At 43.4% G+C, this 19,087-nt stretch overlaps 1 protein-coding gene across 1 annotated transcript in view; it reads left to right on the top strand.

Moving 5' to 3' along the window:
* The window catches only part of LOC122790521 (protein mono-ADP-ribosyltransferase PARP14-like), a 2,292,317-nt gene that overhangs the window by 695,870 nt on the left and 1,577,360 nt on the right, over positions 1-19,087 (top strand). The window contains exon 4 of the mRNA XM_044058072.1: positions 16,815-19,021. Within this exon, the coding sequence (XP_043914007.1) occupies positions 16,815-19,021 (2,207 nt within the window). The remainder of the gene's footprint in view (positions 1-16,814; positions 19,022-19,087) is intronic.

Consider the following 19,087-nt stretch of genomic DNA (forward strand, 5'->3'; position numbering starts at 1 on the left):
CTTTGGGATTCAACCCAAAAGTAATGACTGCAACAGTGAAACACGATGAACATAGTACAGTTGTGTACCTACCATAAATGTAGATGTTCGAGTGTATTCACTGTTGCAGTCCCGGTTACCCACCCTCCAACCCCTTTTCTTTGCTGGGACTTATCTGCACTTCTCTATCCTACGCAACCTATTTGGTGTATTTGCTTGTAGATGAAGAAAATGTTATTTTTGTGCATGCATTTTTATTGGCATATTTTTCAGCCTACCAATTTGGGGGCACCTGACATCCGGGGCAAGAAAAACTGAAGAAAATGGCGTTGGCTGTATCTTTTATACCCCTGGCGCACTGACGTCAGGGAAGAGGCGACAGCAACCGACGCTGGACCTAGACTTTGGAATTCTGGCCGACTGAGGGTAGCCTGCTAGCAGGATAACCCAAGAGTAATGACTGCAACAGTGAATACACTCGAACATCTACATTTATGGTAGGTACACAACTGTACTTTCTGGGGTTTGTCTGAAGAGAATTCACTTGGTGAAGGCAGCAAATTTCCTGAAATCCAGGTCTCCCCTTTTCCTTCCACGCTCCAAGAAGCTCATTCAGACACAAGCAAATAAAGAGAAAAGAGATGCTTGCCCTGATCAGGGCATTCAACTTTCTGAATCATCTTTAGATGTTCATCGTGTTTCACTGTTGCAGTCATTACACTTGGGTTATCCGGCTGGCAGGCTACCCGTAGTTGGCCTGAATTCCAAAGTCCTGGTCTGGCGTCGGTTGCTGTCGCCTCTTCCCTGATGTCAGTGCGCCAGGGGTATAAAAGATGCAGCCGATGCCATTTTCTTCAGTCTTTCTTGCCACACGGTGATCGAAGCAAAAGCAGTTCGCAAGTGCTGGTCGGCCGACTCCTGAGATTTTCGAAAACAAATTTCAGATCCGAAGTCTTCAATAAAGCTAAGTACCCCGTTGGGGAAATTTTTTTCATGCTCCAGACCGATGTCAGAAAAAGTTAACAATTGTATTTCTTGTGGGAATCAAATACCTCATAAGGATTTCCACACTTACTGTATTCCTTGCCTAGGCCCTGACCACGACGTTGCTAGTTGTCGGTTTTGTGCTAGATTTAACCAACGCACAATTAAGCGTAGGTACGATTTTGCTTTTCATTATTTTAGCAGAAGGTTTAACTATATAATGCCGTCGGAACAACCGACGACCGGAATTCATAAAAAACGCAAGGATAAAGACAAGGACAAGCATCCGAGGTCCAAAACCGACGGCAAAGCCTCTTCTAGGCCAGTCACCGGTTCGCTGGTGCTCAGTGAAGCTCTTTCGCAGCCCCTGACTCCCGCTACCTCAGAGCCACAGGCTGCCTCTGACTCCCACGTGGAGACAGCTAGGCCTCTGGATACTCAAGGTATTGGCCCTTCAGAAATTAATCCCTCAGATGGGTCCGGAGCCGCTGAGCAGGCATTGGCTTCTGAGGATATCTTCAGACCTACACAACTTTATATAAAGCCTACTTCAGCATCCAAGACAAAGTCTAAAACAGTTTTAAAGATAAGGAAACCAGTACAGCATTCTCCAGGACAGGCTTCTATGCCTAAGAAGCAGATGCTCAAAATGGCCAAAGACCTTATTACTCTGATCAGGAGTTCCCATCCCCCTCCTGATAAGAGGCCTAGGCAAGACACTGAATATGATTCCTCTGATCAGGTTTCCATTTCCTCTGATTCCTCTTCTGATCGGGGATATTCTGTTCCTCCCTATGAGGATTCTGATGCTGAAGATTCTATTCCTTCAGCTTCTCCTCCTGAGGACTATTCTTTTGGGGAAACCTTACATACCATGAGAGGGCATTTCCATTGGGAGAGCCAGGATTATTCCGAATCTAAGAAAAGACTTAGAGACTTTCTTTTGCTTCCTCAGCACAGACCTGTTGCAATTCCCCCTGTTCTAGATATAGTGGATGATGTTTTCTCAGAGTCCGGCCTGTCTCTAGACTCTTTACCTCCTGCCCCTGTAAAGCCGGACAGATACTACAGGGTTCCAGACACCCATACATTTCTTTACAAAAACCCTGCTGCTGACCCAGAAACCATCTCACAGGGTCCCAAAGGGGTCAAGGCTGCTTCTGCCAAAAACCCTGTCCCCTCAGACAGAGATTCTAGGGCTTTGGACAGATGGGGGGGGGGTTACACTTCTGCTACCTTGGCTGTAAGGGCTTTAAATTGTCAGTTTCATATGCTCAAATATCAGCAATACTTAATGTCTTTGTTAAAACAAAAAAATGTTGACAAATTCTGAATGTACTGAGAACAAAGATTTGCAGGATTTATTACATGCAGCTGAACAAGTGGGAAAGCATACTTTGCAATGTGGCTATGATTCACTGGAGGCCCCGTGCAGGGCCGCTGTTCAAGTTCTGTTATTAGAAGGCATGCTTAGTTAAAGGAACAGAATCTGCCTGATCATGTTAAAGCAAAATTACTGGATGCTCCATTACAGCATGATACTTTGTTTGGTGTTAAGGCAGAGGAGGTGTTAAAGAAAATGGAGGATAAGGCAAAATCTATGTAGACAGTAAAAAAATTCTTACAGGTACAGCCACCCAGATTTAGCAGGAACTGGCCCTCTAAGAATTGGTCCTTTCCAGTGTCAGACAGACCACAAAGAGGCAGATTCAGACGCCCTAGAGGCAGACAACAGCCCCAGGGCTCATACAGGCCCAAGCAATGGGGTGCTCCTACCTCCAAAAGCGGAGAAGACAAATCGCAGCCTTATAGAAAACAGTCCCAATGCCTTCCCTCTGCCAATGCCAAGCACTTATTTTTTGGCAGCACCCTTAGGGGGAAAGCTAGCACTTTTTTCACAAAACTGGCACAAGATCACCCAGGACAAATGGGTCTTAAATATAGTCTCTAATGGCTACAGGTTCCACTCTCACACCCTTCCAAAGGCAAAAGGTATGCCAGACCTGCCACGCAATCAATGGCAAGAGGCACAAAAACAAGTTTCATCTCTCATGGACATGGGGGCTATTCAGCCAGTGCCACAACAAGAGCAGGGACAAGGATTTTACTCAAGACTTTTCTTAGTACCAAGAAAGGACAAAGCCTGGAGACCAATTTTGGACCTGTCTATTCTAAATACTTTTCTGGATGTCCCAAAATTCAAAATGTTGACTCTACAGCAGCTTCTGCCCATGCTGGACAAGAAGGCTTGGCTTGTAACTTTGGACCTCAAAGAGGCATACCTGCATGTCCCAATCAGACAATCTTGCAGAAGATACCTCAGATTCATAGCTGGCTCAATGCACTACCAATTCTCTGCACTGCCCTTGGCTTATCTACTGCGCCTAGGGTCTTCACAAAATGCCTGGCACCAGTAATTGCATTTTGCAGACAAAGAGGAATTCAAATATACCCATACTTGGACGACTGCCTTATTCAGGCAAAGGACAAAGATATTCTACTACAGCATCTGGCGTTTGTAAAAAGATTACTAATTTGCCTAGGGTACACAGTAAACGAAAAGAAATCAAAACTAGTGCCCTCTCGAGATAATATTCCTGGGTGCAAGCTTAAATACAACTGCCCAGATGGCTTATCTCACGCCAGACAAACAAAGGCATCTGACTTCTTACTTCAAAGACATGGCAACAAAGACCCAGTTATCTGCAAGAGAAATTCTGCAGGCTCTGGGCTACATGGCATCCTGCATTCTACTAATTCCATATGCAAGACTGCATATGAGGAAACTACAATCTTCTTCTTCTTCTTCTTTCGGCTTTTTCCCGGTTAGGGGTCGCCACAGCGGATCACCTTGTCCGCACATTTAATGGCAGTGGAGTTTTACGGTGTCAAGTTGCCAGCCCGGCGCCCAACCTTCCACAGAAGGCACACTCACATGCACACCTAGGGCCAATTTAGAGTGTCCAATACACCTGCAGCATGTCTTTGGGATGTGGGAGGAAACCGGAGCACCCGGAGGAAACCCACGCGACCACAGGGAGGACATGCAGACTCCGCACAGAAGGCACCCCAGCCGAGGATCGAACCGGAGAACCTCTTGCTGTGAGGCGACAATGCTAACCACTGCACCACCGTGGCCGCCCATGAGGAAACTACAATGGTATCTAAAAAGTGTTTGGACTCAACATTGCCACAGCCTGGAAACAGTAATTTCTCTTATTCCCTGCCTGCAACATGAATTTCTATGGTGGGCACAGACCTGTCACCACAACAAGGGACAACCATTCACCTTACCCACTGCCAGGCAGGCACTAACAACAGATGCATCAGATTATGCCTGGGGGGCGCACATGACAGGAAAATGTATTCAGGTCTCATGGCCCACAAGCCAAATGCATCTTCATATCAATCAAAAAGAGATGCTAGCTGTACAAAATGCTCTTTGACAGCCTTCAAGGACCTACTTCATCCAGGACAACTACTGATAAAGACGGACAATACTACAGTCATGTGGTACATAAACAAGCCAGGGGGCACACATTCCTACCCCCTCTGCAGGCAAGCCATGACTTTGTGGAACACAGCATTGACTTACCAAGTACATCTGCAAGCACAATTCCTGCCAGGAAAGACAAATACTTTGGCGGACGAACTAAGCAGAAACCTCATGGATCTTCACGAGTGGAAACTGGATCCACAAATCTTTAACATGATAACAGGGAAATGGGGATGTCGAGACATAGATCTGTTCGCCTCCCCTCACAACTGCCAGCTACAGAGATTCTGCACTCGGACTTATCACAAGCAAGCATGGAAGTGGACGCCCTTTCATTCAGCTGGAAAACCCTTACAGTATATGCCTTCCCTCCTCTGCCTCTCCTCACCAAGGTACTCCTAAAGGTCAGACGAGAAGCCAGAAATGATACTGATTGCCCCAGACTGGCCACGCCAGCACTGATACCCAATCCTAAAGAGCTTGTCTCAAGGCCCAGCCTGGACATTGCCTCTAATACCTCATTTGCTGACCCAACAGAACAATCAGATCTTGCACAGCCAGCTCAGAACCCTAAATCTGGCTGCATGGCGGATAATGTAATCATTTATGGATGTTATTTTGGAGGCCAGGAGGCCCAGCATCAGAAAATCTTATGCAGAAAAATGGAAGAGATTCTGTGCTTGGAACCAAGCGCAGGGAATTGACTCGCTTGAACCTAATATTCCTCAGATTTTGCAATACCTAACTGAGATGCTGGACAAAGGCCTATCCTTCTCATCAATTAAGATCCATGCCTCTGCCATTTCAGTTCATTACAATACGGACCCACCTATATTTTCTCATCCATTGCTAAGACAGTTTCTCAGAGGGGCCTAAAACATAAGACCTCCAAGGAGAGCTCCAATACTTACATGGGACCTCAATTTTATCTTGGAAAAACTCACACTGCCTCCTTTTGAACCAGCCAATACAGCAGAAATAAAATACTTGTCATGGAAAACCGCTCTTCTCCTAATAATAACTTCAGCAAGAAGAGTCTCAGAGTTACAGGGACTATTGGCTGTGGAACCTTTTATTGTTTTCCATCAGGACAGGGTTTCTCTAAGGACAAACCCGACATTTATGCCTAAGGTAGTGTCCAGCATGGCTCTTAACCAAACCATACATTTGCCTACCTTTTATCCAAACCCACAGAATAAGGGGGAGAGACTTCTGCATACTTTGGACATACACAGACAGCTATGCTTTTACTTGGACAAGACTAAAGCCTTCAGAAAGACTGAGCAACTCTTAGTGGCATATGCTGCAGGTTCCCAAGGAAAAGCCATTTCAAAGCAGAGTATTTCAAAATTGATAGGCCACTGCATTCGTTTCTGCTATTCTCAACATGGCAATTCAGTGCCCAAGGGCATTAGGCCACATTCTACCAGAGCAGCAGCCACTTCAGCAGTCTTCCCCAGAGGAGTACTAACCAAGGATATTTTGGAGGCTGCAACTTGGACTTCAGTGCACACTTTTACAAAGCACTACCATTTACACCTCTACTCTAAATCCAGAGCAGGCTTTGCCACTGCAGTTCTGCAGGGTCTCATAGCCATTCCAAACTCTATTTAGGCCCAGCCACCCAACCTCAGCTTTGGGATTCAACCCAAGTGTAATGACTGCAACAGTGAAACACGATGAACATAGTACAGTTGTGTACCTACCATAAATGTAGATGTTCGAGTGTATTCACTGTTGCAGTCCAGGTTAGCCTCCCACCATCCCCCTTTTTTCTTTGCTGGGACTTATCTGTACCTCTCTATTCTATACAATCTATGTGGTATATTTGCTTGTAGATGAATGGTTATGTGCATGCTTTTTTATGATCATAATTTTTACAGCCTACCCTTTTGGGGGGCACCTGACATCTGGGGCAAGAAAAACTGAAGAAAATGGCGTCGGCTGCATCTTTTATACCCCTGGCGCACTGACGTCAGGGAAGAGGCGGCAGCAACCGACACCGGATCAGGACTTTGGAATTCAGGCCGACTGCGGGTAGCCTGCCAGCAGGATAACCCAAGTGTAATGACTGCAACAGTGAATACACTCGAACATCTACATTTATAGTAGGTACACAACTGTACTTTCCTGGGACCTCTTCACGTTGTTACAGACAATACCATAGTCATATGGTACATTAACAAGTAAGGGAGAATGAGTTCATGCACCCTTTGCAGACTAGCTATGTTAGCTTGGGATATAGCTTCACAGTGCAGTCTCTTTTTACTGGCATCTTACATTCCACCATAGCAAAACTGTGTGGTAGACAGACTGAGCAGGTCAGTGGCAGACATTCATGAATGGAAACTAGATCTGGGAGTCTTCCAAGATTTGATCCATCTGTGGGAATCCTTCAAGTAGACCTGATGTTCATCGTGCATACAGCTGCAGTCATAACAGATGGGTTTTCCTGCCGTCAGGCGGGTCCTCGGTCGGCCGAATTCCAAAGTCTAGGTCCGGCGTCGGTTGTCATCGCTTCTTCCCTGACGTCAGTGCGACAGGGGTATAAAAGAACCAGCCAACGCCATTTTCTCCAGTCTTTCTTGCCGCGCGGTGCCTGAAGCAGAAGCAGTTCGCAAGTGCCGGTCGGCCAGCTCCTGAGATTACGAATATTTTGCAACTGAAGTCTTCTTGAAAGCTAAGTACCCCGTTGGGGAAATTTTTCTTGCCTCAGACCGATGTCAGACAAAGTTAATAATTGTATTTCTTGTGGGAAGCAAGTACCGCATAAGGATTTTCATTCCCTCTGCATTCCTTGCTTAGGCCCAGACCACGACGTCTCGGCCTGTCGTTTTTGTGCTACCTTCAACAGACGCACCATTAAGCGTCGGGCGGAGTTCGCCCAACATTATTTTGGCAAAAAATTTAATTACATTATGTCGTCGGATACTCCGACTCCAGTTTTGAGTAAAAGACGCAAAGATAAGGACCGACATACGAGGTCCGCGGCTTCTTCCGACACCACGCCAAAGCCGACTACAGGTGGTCCGGTTCTCAGTGAGGCGCATACACAGCCCCTGACTACCGACGACACTTCATTGGCGGTATCTACTGTACCCGAGGTCGCAGGCTCTTCGGCCCACACCCCGACTACCGATACCGAAGCCACTCTTGGCGGTGAAACTCAGAGTTTAGACAGGTCTGCCACCTCTCAAGGTGTCTTCAGGCCTTCCTCTTCTTTTTCCATCAAGGCTTTCACTAAGTCTAAAGCAGCCATGCATATTAAGAGACAAGCTCCACAGGGCCCTTCTCAAGGCCTCATGCCCAAAAAGCAGATGCTCAAAATGGCTGAGGATTTGATTACTCTTATTAGGGGTTCTCAACCCCCCCCCGGACAAAAGGCCCAGAGTGGAGGAAGAATCCCCCTCCTCGGACCAGGCCTCCATTATTTCAGAGCATTCTGATGATCAGGAACATTCATACTCCCCTTTTGAAGATTCTGATGCAGAGGAGTCCATTCCCTCTGTCTCCCCCCCCCCCCTGAGCATTACTCTTTTGGGGAAACCTTGCATACCTTGAGAGAACACTTCCACTGGGAAGGCCAAGAGTACTTAGACTCCAAGAAAAGGCTTAGGGATTTTCTCTTGCTCCCTCAGCACAGGCCTCTGGCTATACCTCCTGTCTTAGACATTCTAGATGATGTGTATTCGGAGGCCTGCCTTAACCCAGACTCTTTACCTCCAGCCCCAGTCAAGCCTGACGGGTATTACCGGGTTCCTGACTCACACCAATTCCTATACAAAAGCCATGCGGCTGACCCAGAAACTATCTCACAGGGCCCCAAGGGAATTAAGGCCTCCACTGCTAAAAATCCATTACCTTCAGAGAGAGATTCCAGAGCTTTAGAAAGGCAGGGGAAAAAGGTATACACCTCGGCCACCTTAACCATGAGGGCATTAAACTGCCAGTTCCATATGTTAAAGTACCAACAGTTTCTGTTATCACAGTTGAGAAGTAAAATGTCACAACCTGAACAACCAGACTTGAAGGAGTTGCAGGATTTGATGCATAGTGCAGAACAAGTGGGTAAACATACCTTGCAATGTGGTTTTGATGCTTTAGAGGCCTCATGTAGAGCTGCTGTTACAGGATCAGTCATACATAGACATGCCTGGCTCAAGGAGTAAACCTTACCAGATCATGTCAAAGCTAAATTACTAGATGCCCCTCTGCAAAAAGATGTATTATTTGGTGTTAAAGCTGAGGAGGTATTAAAGAAAATGGAGGAAAAGGCTAAATCAATGCAAACAGTGAAAGATTTCCTACAGGTACGACCTCCACGTTTCAGTAGAAATTGGCCTTCCAAAAATTGGTCCTTTCCAGCCACGGACAGACCCCAAAGAGGTAGATACAGGCGCCCGAGGGGCAGAGGGCAATCTCAAGGATCGTTTAGAGGCAGACAATGGCAAGCTCCTACACAAAGAGGTGGTGAGGATAGTTCACAGCCATTCAGAAAGCAGACCCAATGACTTTCCCCTTTGCATGCCAAGCAAGGCTCAAATGGCAGCACCTTTATGCGGAAAACTGGCATTATTTTCGAAAAATTGGCATATTGTCACAAAAGACAAATGGATCCTGGGCATTATAAACAGAGGCTACAGATTCCATTTTCACACCCTTCCAAAAATGAGAGGCATGCCAAACCTGCCACACAATCAAAGGGCAGAGGCACAAAAACAAATTTCAGATCTCATGGACATGAAAGCTATTCAAGAGGTACCTACACAAGAACAAGGTCAAGGTTTTTACTCCAGACTATTCCTGGTACCAAGGAAGGGAAAAGATTGGAGACCTATTTTGGACCTATCCATCCTAAACACATTTTTACTCGTGCCAAAATTCAAGATGCTCACATTACAGCAGCTTCTTCCCACGCTGGGCAAGGAGTCTTGGCTGGTAACATTGAACCTCAAGGAGGTATACCTGCATGTCCCAATCAGACAAGATTGCAGAAGATACCTCAGATTTCTTGCAGGTTCAACCCATTATCAATATGCATTGCCCTTTGGCTTATCTACTGTGCCCAGAGTATTCACGAAATGCCTGGCATCAGTAATTGCCTACTGCAGACTTCAAGGGATACAAATATACCCATATTTGGACGACTGCCTGATCCAAGAAGACAGCAAGCACATACTTCTGAAACATCTGGCTTTTGTAATAATGTTGTTGAATTCTCTGGGATACACAGTCAACAAAAAGAAATCAAGGCTAATACCCTCTCAGACAATAATTTTCCTGGGTGCCAACTTGGACACAAACACCCAGATGGCCTACCTCACGCCAGAGAAACAGGGGCAACTAACTCAATACTTCACAAAACTAGCAAATTTCACCAGGCTGACTGCAAGGAAAATCCTGCAGGCTCTGGGATTCATGGCATCTTGCATCCTACTAATCCCATGTGCAAAGCTGCATATGAGGAAACTTCAATGGTACCTGAAAAACCTACGATCTCAACACAGCCACAGTTTGGAAACAATAATACCACTGATTCCATGTCTTCAAAAGGAATTTCTGTTGTGGGCTCAAGCATGCCAAAGAAACACAGGTCTCCCATTCTGCAAGCCTCAAGCAAATCAAGTCATCACAACAGACACCTCGGACTACGCCTGAGGGGCGCACATGACAGATCGGTGCATTCAGGGCAAATGGTCCCAAAAAGAAAAGCACCTACACATCAATCAAAAGGAAATGCTAGCAGTAATAAATGCTATTATGGCTTTCAAAGACCTTCTGCATCCAGGTCAACTATTGATAAGGACAGACAACTCCACAGTAATGTGGTACATAAACAAACAGGGAGGAACCCATTCATACCCCCTATGCAGGCTGGCCATGTTTTTTTGGAACATGGCTCTGAAATTACAAATCGAACTTCAAGCACAGTACTTGCCAGGCAAGGAAAACATGCTGGCAGACAACCTAAGCAGAAATATGACAGATCCACACGAATGGAAGTTGCATCATCAAGTTTTTACAGAGATAATTCAAGCATGGGGAAGGCCAGCCATAGATCTCTCTGCCTCCCACAAAAATCACCAACTGACAAAATTCTGCTCAAGGACTTTTCATCCACAGGCCTGGAGAGTGGACGCACTCTCTTTCAGTTGGACAGCAATGACAGTTTATGCCTTTCCTCCTCTTCCTCTGCTGCCCAAAGTTCTATTAAAAACCAGAGCAGGCAGACCAAAGATGATTCTCATTGCTCCAGACTGGCCAAGACAACACTGGTACCCACTCCTGAGGAGCCTGACACATTCCCCACCATGGACCCTACCTCTAATGCCTCTTCTTTTGACTCAGCACAGCTTCGAAACTCTTCACAGTCAGCTGAAAACACTCAATCTGGCCGCATGGAAGATTTCTTAACTTCACAACAGACCCTACTCTCCAAGGAGGTGCAGGATGTCATTTTGGAGGCCAGAAGGCCTTCTACTAGAAAAGCTTACTCCGCAGAATGGAAACGGTTTAGTGCCTGGAATGAGAAAAAGGGCCAGAATCCTGGAATACTGAATTTACCTCAAATATTACAGTATCTAGCTGAGATGCTAAGCAGTGGACTTTCATTCTCCTCCATCAAAATCCATGCCTCAGCCATTTCTGCAGAATACAACACTGATCCTCCTTTATTCTCTCACCCCCTCTTAAGACAGTTCCTCAGAGGGGCTAAGAATATAAAACCCCCAAGGAAACAACCAATACCTGCTTGGGACCTCAATTTCATTCTAGAAAAACTGACCTTGCCTCCCTTTGAGCCAGCTGCCTCAACAGAATTGCAATATTTGTCCTGGAAAACAGCCTTCCTTCTGGCTATCACCTCAGCTCGCAGGGTATCGGAACTACAAGCCCTCATGGCTGTGCAGCCTTTCATCATTTTCCATCAGGACAGAGTTTCCTTATGAACCAATCCGTCCTTTATGCCAAAGGTGGTATCCAGGGTAGCTTTGAATCAGGCTATCCACTTACCTACCTTTTACCTTAATCCTCAAAACAAAGGGGAGAGACTACTACATTCCTTGGACATCCACAGACAGCTGCGTTATTATTTGGACAGAACAAAGCCTTTCAGAAAATCAGAACAACTCTTTGTGTCCTATGCTACAGGAGCTCAAGATAAGCCAATTTCCAAACAGACAATCTCAAAATGGATAGCCCACTGCATACGCTTTTGTTACTCTTTTCATGGTAAAACTGTACCTGCAGGCATCAGATCTCACTCCACAAGGGCCACAGCTACCTCTGCAGCTTTCCTCAGAGGCGCTCCTACCAAAGATATTTTGGAAGCAGCCACTTGGAGTTCTGTGCATACCTTCTCCAAGCACTATCACCTACCATTATACTCCAAAACTAGAGTAGGCTTTGCCACTGCAGTCTTGCAGGGCATCCTGGCTCCTAGTTCCACCTAGTGCCTACCACCCCTTTTTTAGCTTTGGGATTCTACCCATCTGTTATGACTGCAGCTGTATGCACGATGAACATAGTACAGTTTTGTACCTACCATAAATGTAGATGTTCGAGTGCTAATACAGCTGCAGTCCAGGTTTCCCTCCCTCCTTCCCCTCTTGGGACAGGCCTATTGGCTAACACCTCCTCATACAACCTGATTGGGGTATTCATTTATGGTGTATTTGCTTGCGACTACTGTTTTTTGATTATATTGCATTGCATTATTACATAAATTTATGTATTGCCTTCCTTCTGGGGGCACCTGACATCTGGGGCAAGAAAAACTGAAGAAAATGGTGTCGGCTGGTTCTTTTATACCCCTGTCGTACTGACGTCAGGGAAGAAGCGACGACAACCGACGCCGGACCTAGACTTTGGAATTCGGCCAACCGAGGACCCGCCTGACGGCAGGAAAACCCATCTGTTATGACTGCAGCTGTATTAGCACTCGAACATCTACATTTATGGTAGGTACAAAACTGTACTTTCGTCTTTTCTCTAATTCTGCTCCAGGACTCCATGCAAAAGGCCTGGAAGACAGATGCCTTTTCTTTACCATGGGCAGAAATGTTCCTGTATGCTTTTCTACCAATATCCAGAGTAATTGTGAAGATTCAAAAAGAATTTCCCAAGAACATTGTAGTAACTCCCTTGTGGCCCTGGCAATCATGGCTCTCCTTTCTTTTGGAAATGTCCAAGGGCAATTTCCAAGACCTTTCCTCACAGAGTGGCTGTACTCATACAAGATCAGGGATGTTTAATACACTGACACCAGTCAACGTCAGTTGGCTGTATGGATGATAGGGTCTTAATTCCCTTTGAGCACCTGTTTATTGAGGACATAATGAAGGCAAGAAAGCCTCCTACCAGAAAATCATATACTAGGAAATGGAAAAGATTTTCTAGTTGGTGTCAACAACATAACCAACAACCATTCAAGGCTAGTTGTTCTGTGGTTGCACAATAATTGTGTGAATTACTGTCCAGTGGTCTTTTTTACTCCTCTGTCAAGGTTCTTTATTGGCCATTTCATCAGGTCTGCCTATAGATCCTCCTGTTTCAATGCATCCTCATGTCAAAATGCTTTTGAAAGGGGTTTTGTATAAGAGGCCATCAAGAAAACTGGTGGATCTTAATTTCGTGTTAGAGAAGCTAATATTTTCTCCATTTAAACCAGCTTACCTGGCTGACTTTGAGTCATATCCACCAAATACTCATAAACATTTTGAAATCCATCTCCCTAGAGGACCAGGCCATCCAATGGTTTCAATCAGATCTCAGTGGTAGACAACAGGCTGTCCTATGGCAGTGCAAACTATCCACCCTTTTACCCATCACCCTCGGAGTGCCCCAAGGCTCCATACTTGGTCCACTATTATTTTCCATTTTCATCAATGATTTGTATGTCATCCCAAATGCAACATGCATTCAGTATGCGGATGACTCCACTTTAGTATGCTCCGACACTTCATCTACAGAGTTGCAGATTCTATCCCAAAATACTTTTAACACAGTTGAAAATTGGCTCCTTAACCGTCGTCTCATGTTAAATCCTAATAAAACCAAACTGCTGTTTTTCTCCCCCACTCACAGGTCTGCCCCTATAACCTTTACATTAAAATCCAACAACGGCGCCATTATTTCCCCAGATTCCTCAACCAAACTGTTAGGAGTTATAATAGATAATAACCTTAAGTTTGATCTGCATATCAATAAAACTATTAAAATGGTTAATAAAAAACTTGGCTCACTATATAGGATCAAACCCTGCCTAATGCCATTAGCCAGAACTGTAATTGCTCGCACACATCTACTGTCCACCCTCCTCTATGCTTCCCCTCTATTTACAAACCTCAGCAAAACTGACCTTAATAAACTTTCTAGCAGCTACAATCACATTGCTAGATTTGCTACCAATGCAGCCTACAGAACTCATCACTGCCATAGCCTAAATCTACTAGGATGGCTTGAACTGACTAACCTACGTCAGGTTAACCAACTAATAGTTGCACACAAGATCTTGTACCAATGAGATAATACACCTGTACTTAAAAACCTCATCACCCCCTGCAGTAACCTTAGCACACTTCACTCATTTGAAAGACTACTAGTTCCAGCTCTCAAATCCAACAACACAGCTGGTAAATTTCTGTTTGCTAACTCTGGTGGCAAAACTTGGAATTCTCTTCCTGCTAATCTTACATCTGAACTCTCTCTACCATAATTCAAGAAAGGTCTGATTCAGGACTTTAAAATCGATGGCTATATCCTTGCCCTAATCCAGACCAACTCTAACCAACACTCGTGTGCACATTGGAGGACTTCTGCCTACACTTTATTGTTTCTTAACTTATAAGGCCTATGATCTCTTTGGATCTACTACCAGGTTAGCCTACTAGGCATTCAGTACCCTATCATTCTTTAAAACACTGTCTAAAATTTTCCATCTGAGAAAAAATGTAGTAATTTGTTTGTGTATCTGTTTTTGTTTGTGTTTACAGCTGTTAAAATTCTTTTATTTGTGTTTTATTTTGTGTTTTAAACTGTAAAAATGTAACAGTTTGTTGAATGTCTTTTTGGAGCTTTTCTCCCTGGGCCTCTGCTGAAAATGGACATGTATTCAGTCGGACTATCCTGGTAAGCAAATGTAAAATAAATAAGTAAAATAAAATAAATAAAATATTTTCCATTGAGACAGAGTTTCTTTGAAAACGAATCCTCCTTTTATGTCTAAAATGGTATCCAAGTTTCTTTAATGGATCAATTGTTCATTTCTTGAAAAGGTGAGAAGAATGAACAAAATGTGCCATAACAGCCTATTTCCGAATGGTTTGTTATACTCAGCACAGCAAAACCATTCCAGGCAGGGTCAAGGCCCACTCTATCAGGGCCTTGGTTTATCTATGGTATGACAAAAGGAGATACTGCCAGCACAGCTAGCTGTAATTTTGTAAATGATTATATGTCATTGGTGAATATCAAAATGATGCTTGTGTTACAGATGTATTAGAACTGTATGTCACATGTATATCAAACTGCTTGTACAGATGTGTGTGTTGAAAAGGTATTTGCAAAGTGCTGTTTGAAATTTAACCACAGTGTGCCCTACCGGAATAGACCAGAAATGCACATGCACTATTGTAACTGTTTAAATGTATATATTTTAGCAGTGGAAACTGGAATACAGGAGTTAACTTCAGAAAAACAGCTAAAATTAAATTAGTTTATGGCTACGCAATAAAATATGGTATCTTTCAGTTTTCAGTGCAACAAGAGACACAGTGTCTGTACTAGAGAGAGCTCTGTATTGTCTTTAGGTGAAATAATTACTAGTCTTGAAATGTGGAAGAATGTAATTGTTTTATGACTTCCAGCATCTGCCAAAGATCTGAGGTCTGTGTGTTTTCAAAGTTAGATGCTAAATACTGCCAGCTCCCATCAGTGGGGGTTTCATCTGGGAACTAGAGTCAGATGACAAGACATGATGTTATTCTGGAAGCTATCCCAGCAGTAATATTTGAGATATTAATTTGAGAAGTCTTGTAGCAAGACAGAGCATTCTGTATTCTGTGTTGGACCAGACAAGAACCATTCACCACATCTGCTTTGCTCTAATGAAGTCAGTTTCTAGGGAACATAATAGCTTTGTTAGATACAGTCAGGAATATAGTGGAGCTTAGTTTAGATATTTTTCTGTATTTATTTGAGACTGTCCTCCAGTGTTTTAAATATTTCCTGTGGTTCTGAACTCTGATGTCACTGTGAATATATACTGAGAATTTTCTTCTTCTTTTATTAAATATATATTAAACCTTTCATTGTGGCTGATCTGTGTAGAGATATTTAAGTTTTGAGAGTACTTACATGTTTATTTGGTGACACTGTGTGGGCCACTTCTAATAGCCTTGCTCTTGGTCAAACTACCATTTGTATTAATATTACACAGTAAGACTGGACACTCTTTGTTAGGGGCCATAAAGTAGCTGATAAAGAGTTGACTGGTTGCAGTGGTAACTACCTTATAGTCTGGACAGAAGGAGACATAGGTAGTAAACCTGTGCCGCCCTCTCCCGGGAGTAGTGTGTGTGTGTGTGTGTGTGTGTGTGTGTGTGTGTGTGTGTGTGTGTGTGTGTGTGTGTGCGCGCGCGCGCGCGCCTCTGGTGTGTTTGTGAACTTTTCCCATGCTTTAGTGCCCTTTCTCCTTTTTTGTTCATATCACTGAATGCCTCTGTTCAGTGTCCTTCTTGCCAGAGATAACTGTGTGGTATAAGATAAGAAAGCAAGGATGTTTACTTGACTTTCACTTTGTTTTTATTTAAGGCTGTTGTAACGGTGGTGCCAAGGTTTGACTTTGGCACTCACTAAATACTATAATGTAGGTATTACTTACTAAATACCTATATTAACTGTGTTTTGTAAGTGAGGAAGACAGATGTTGGCAGGTTGTTCAAAACCTGCTTCAGTGTGCAGGAGTAGCATGATCACAATGGGGTGGACAGCAAAAATCACTATCTCATCCTAGCAAAAACTCTTGGCATCAACAACATTTGCATCAATCAATAAGGAGTTGATGATATGTTTGGAAACCATACTATCATTTGTTAACATTTTAGTTACTTCATTTATGGCTAAATCATCCAGTTAGCCATGTGATGAGTTAAACATGAAAGTCGGAATGAACTCCAAATAACTAACACTCTTTAATGGTTTATTACTTAAGTATAGTTATTTAGTATAGTAAACACTTTGGTGTTGCAATATTGTAAAGTGTGTTCATTCTTATTTATGTTGACGTAACTCTTAATTGAATGACTGCTTCAGCATGGACATAATTTAATAATTTAAATCTTTTTTTTTTTTTAAGCTGATGGCATCCCTTCTGCATTAAAACAAAGTAATAAAGAAGGAGAAATTGCAACTGAGACACCACTTAGAGGTGTAGACCTCACAGACAAAGAATTCTATAGATTACAGCTAGACGAATACACATTCAATTATTTCATGAAAAATGAAAAACCTGCTGGAGAGCTCAAACATTACCTTTTAAGAGACTGTAGTACATTAAACTTTTCAGAAGACAACAAAGAACTGACATTTTTCATTCAAGAATCAGAAATTTTAAATGAGGACTGTGTAATTACAAAAAAGAAAAATATTGACGAGATCATAAAACAGATTTTACAGAAATACACATGCCATTATGAAGCTGATCTTTCAAGGCGGCAGGTATTAATTAAGTACCCTAATCTTGCAGGAAAGCACACTGAAATCTACAATGAGCCGCACCAGCAGTTTACTGTAGTTGTTGGTCCAACTGATGAAGTTGCACATCTTCTGAAGCTTGCGGATAGTCTTTTAGAAACTGAACAGCGAGTAGGAACGTGTTCCAGTGAGTTTATATTACCTGAAATGAGAAAGTACTTGCTGATAAAAGAAGCTTTTGAAAAGATACTGAAGGTACAGTTCCCCTCTGTGGTTTGTTCAGTGGATAAGAAGCGTTCTGTTTTAATATTAGAGGGAAATCCAAACCAAGTATATGATGCAAGACTCAAACTGTCTCAAACTTTTGACGAACTACTGGAAGTTCAGCTAACCGTCTCAAATAATAAAATAGACTTTCTGAGTTCCTACACTCCTGAGGAATTTGAAAAGTACTTCAGTACTTTAAGTAGTCCAGTCTTTCTGGAAATTGAGACAACTGCCAGATTGCGTGGGACATCTGCATCTTGTCTCATGGAAGCAGAATGTAGAGTTAACTCTCTGCTTCTGGAAGAGGAAATTGTAATACCCGACACTGCTACAGAATTAGTTAGCAAACCTGCATGGAAAGAATTCTTACATTCTTTAGAGTACAGAGTAGACTCAACACCAAAACAAGTAAACATCTTCAGTGTACAGAATTCAGATAATATTTGTTCGAAGTTGATTATTGTGGGCTTGAAGGATACAGTTAAGTACATTGCAGAAGCTGTGAAGAAATATCTCTATGAAAATTCTCTCTGGACAGCTGTTATTAATGTCCAGCATTTTGAAGAGGTGGATTATTTTTATGAGCTTTTAGATATTCTGAATATTGGAGATTTACAGATCACATCTCAGACAAAGCATTACCCGTCTCCGACCATTGAGCTTTGTGGTCCTAAGTCTAAGGTTATTGAGGCACGTTGCACTATTGAAAACGCCCTAAAGTCCATGGTCTGGGAGACACTCAGGATATCAAAGCCAGGGGCACTGAAATTTTTCCAAGGTGCTGGTAAAGAGTACCTCTCTGCAGTGGGCAGAACAATGCACTGCCTTTTGAAGCTGAAAGAACCACATGTATGTGACAGTGACTGTGTTCACCATCAAGCAGGTTCCAGTTTTCCTCCTGTTTCTTCTGCAACTGAGATGTGGCATAGTAGTCCATTAGAGGGAGGATTTGTTGTGTCAGTCTGTGTTGGTGATATATCAAAACTAAAGGTTGATGCCATTGTTAATGCTGCCAATGAAAATCTTATCCATGGAAGTGGGGTAGCTAAAGTAATACAGGATGCAGGAGGGCATTTAATTGCAAGAGAGAGTCAAGAATGGATAAGAAGGCATGGACCACTGAAGACTGGAAATGCAGCCATGACTTCAGCAGGAAACCTTCCATGTCAAAAAGTAATCCATGCTGTTGGGCCACGGAAATCTGAAAGCAGTGCAGGCCCGTATGTCTCAGATATCCGCAAGTCTCTGAAATGTGCTGTCCACAGTTCACTTAACCTTGCAGAAAGGGAAGGACTGCAGTCAGTTGCATTTCCATGCATGAGTTCTGGAAAATTTGCAGTACCTCTTGAAATCTGCTCATCTTGCATTGTTGAAGCAATTAAAGACTTTACTGAAGAGCATGCCATGAAACCACACACCTTAAAAAACATCATTCTCATTGATATTGATTTGGGAAAAGTAGCAGCATTTCAGAAGGCTTGTGAGAAAATATGGGAATCCAGTCCATCCTCACCCTGCTTCAGGGATCCCACCAATTCTACAGGAGGACCCAGTAACATAAAAGAAGTTGTAATTGTGTCAGGGGCTATTGAGGATCAAAAGGTAAGAAGTGGGGGTTATTGAGCATCAAAAGGTAAGAAGTGGATGTATGAATAAAGTAAGTCCTTA

The sequence above is a fragment of the Protopterus annectens genome, chromosome 16.part0 (genome assembly GCF_019279795.1).
Source record: "Protopterus annectens isolate FY-2018-M chromosome 16.part0, PAN1.0, whole genome shotgun sequence".
Classification (NCBI taxonomy): Eukaryota; Metazoa; Chordata; order Ceratodontiformes; family Protopteridae; genus Protopterus; species Protopterus annectens.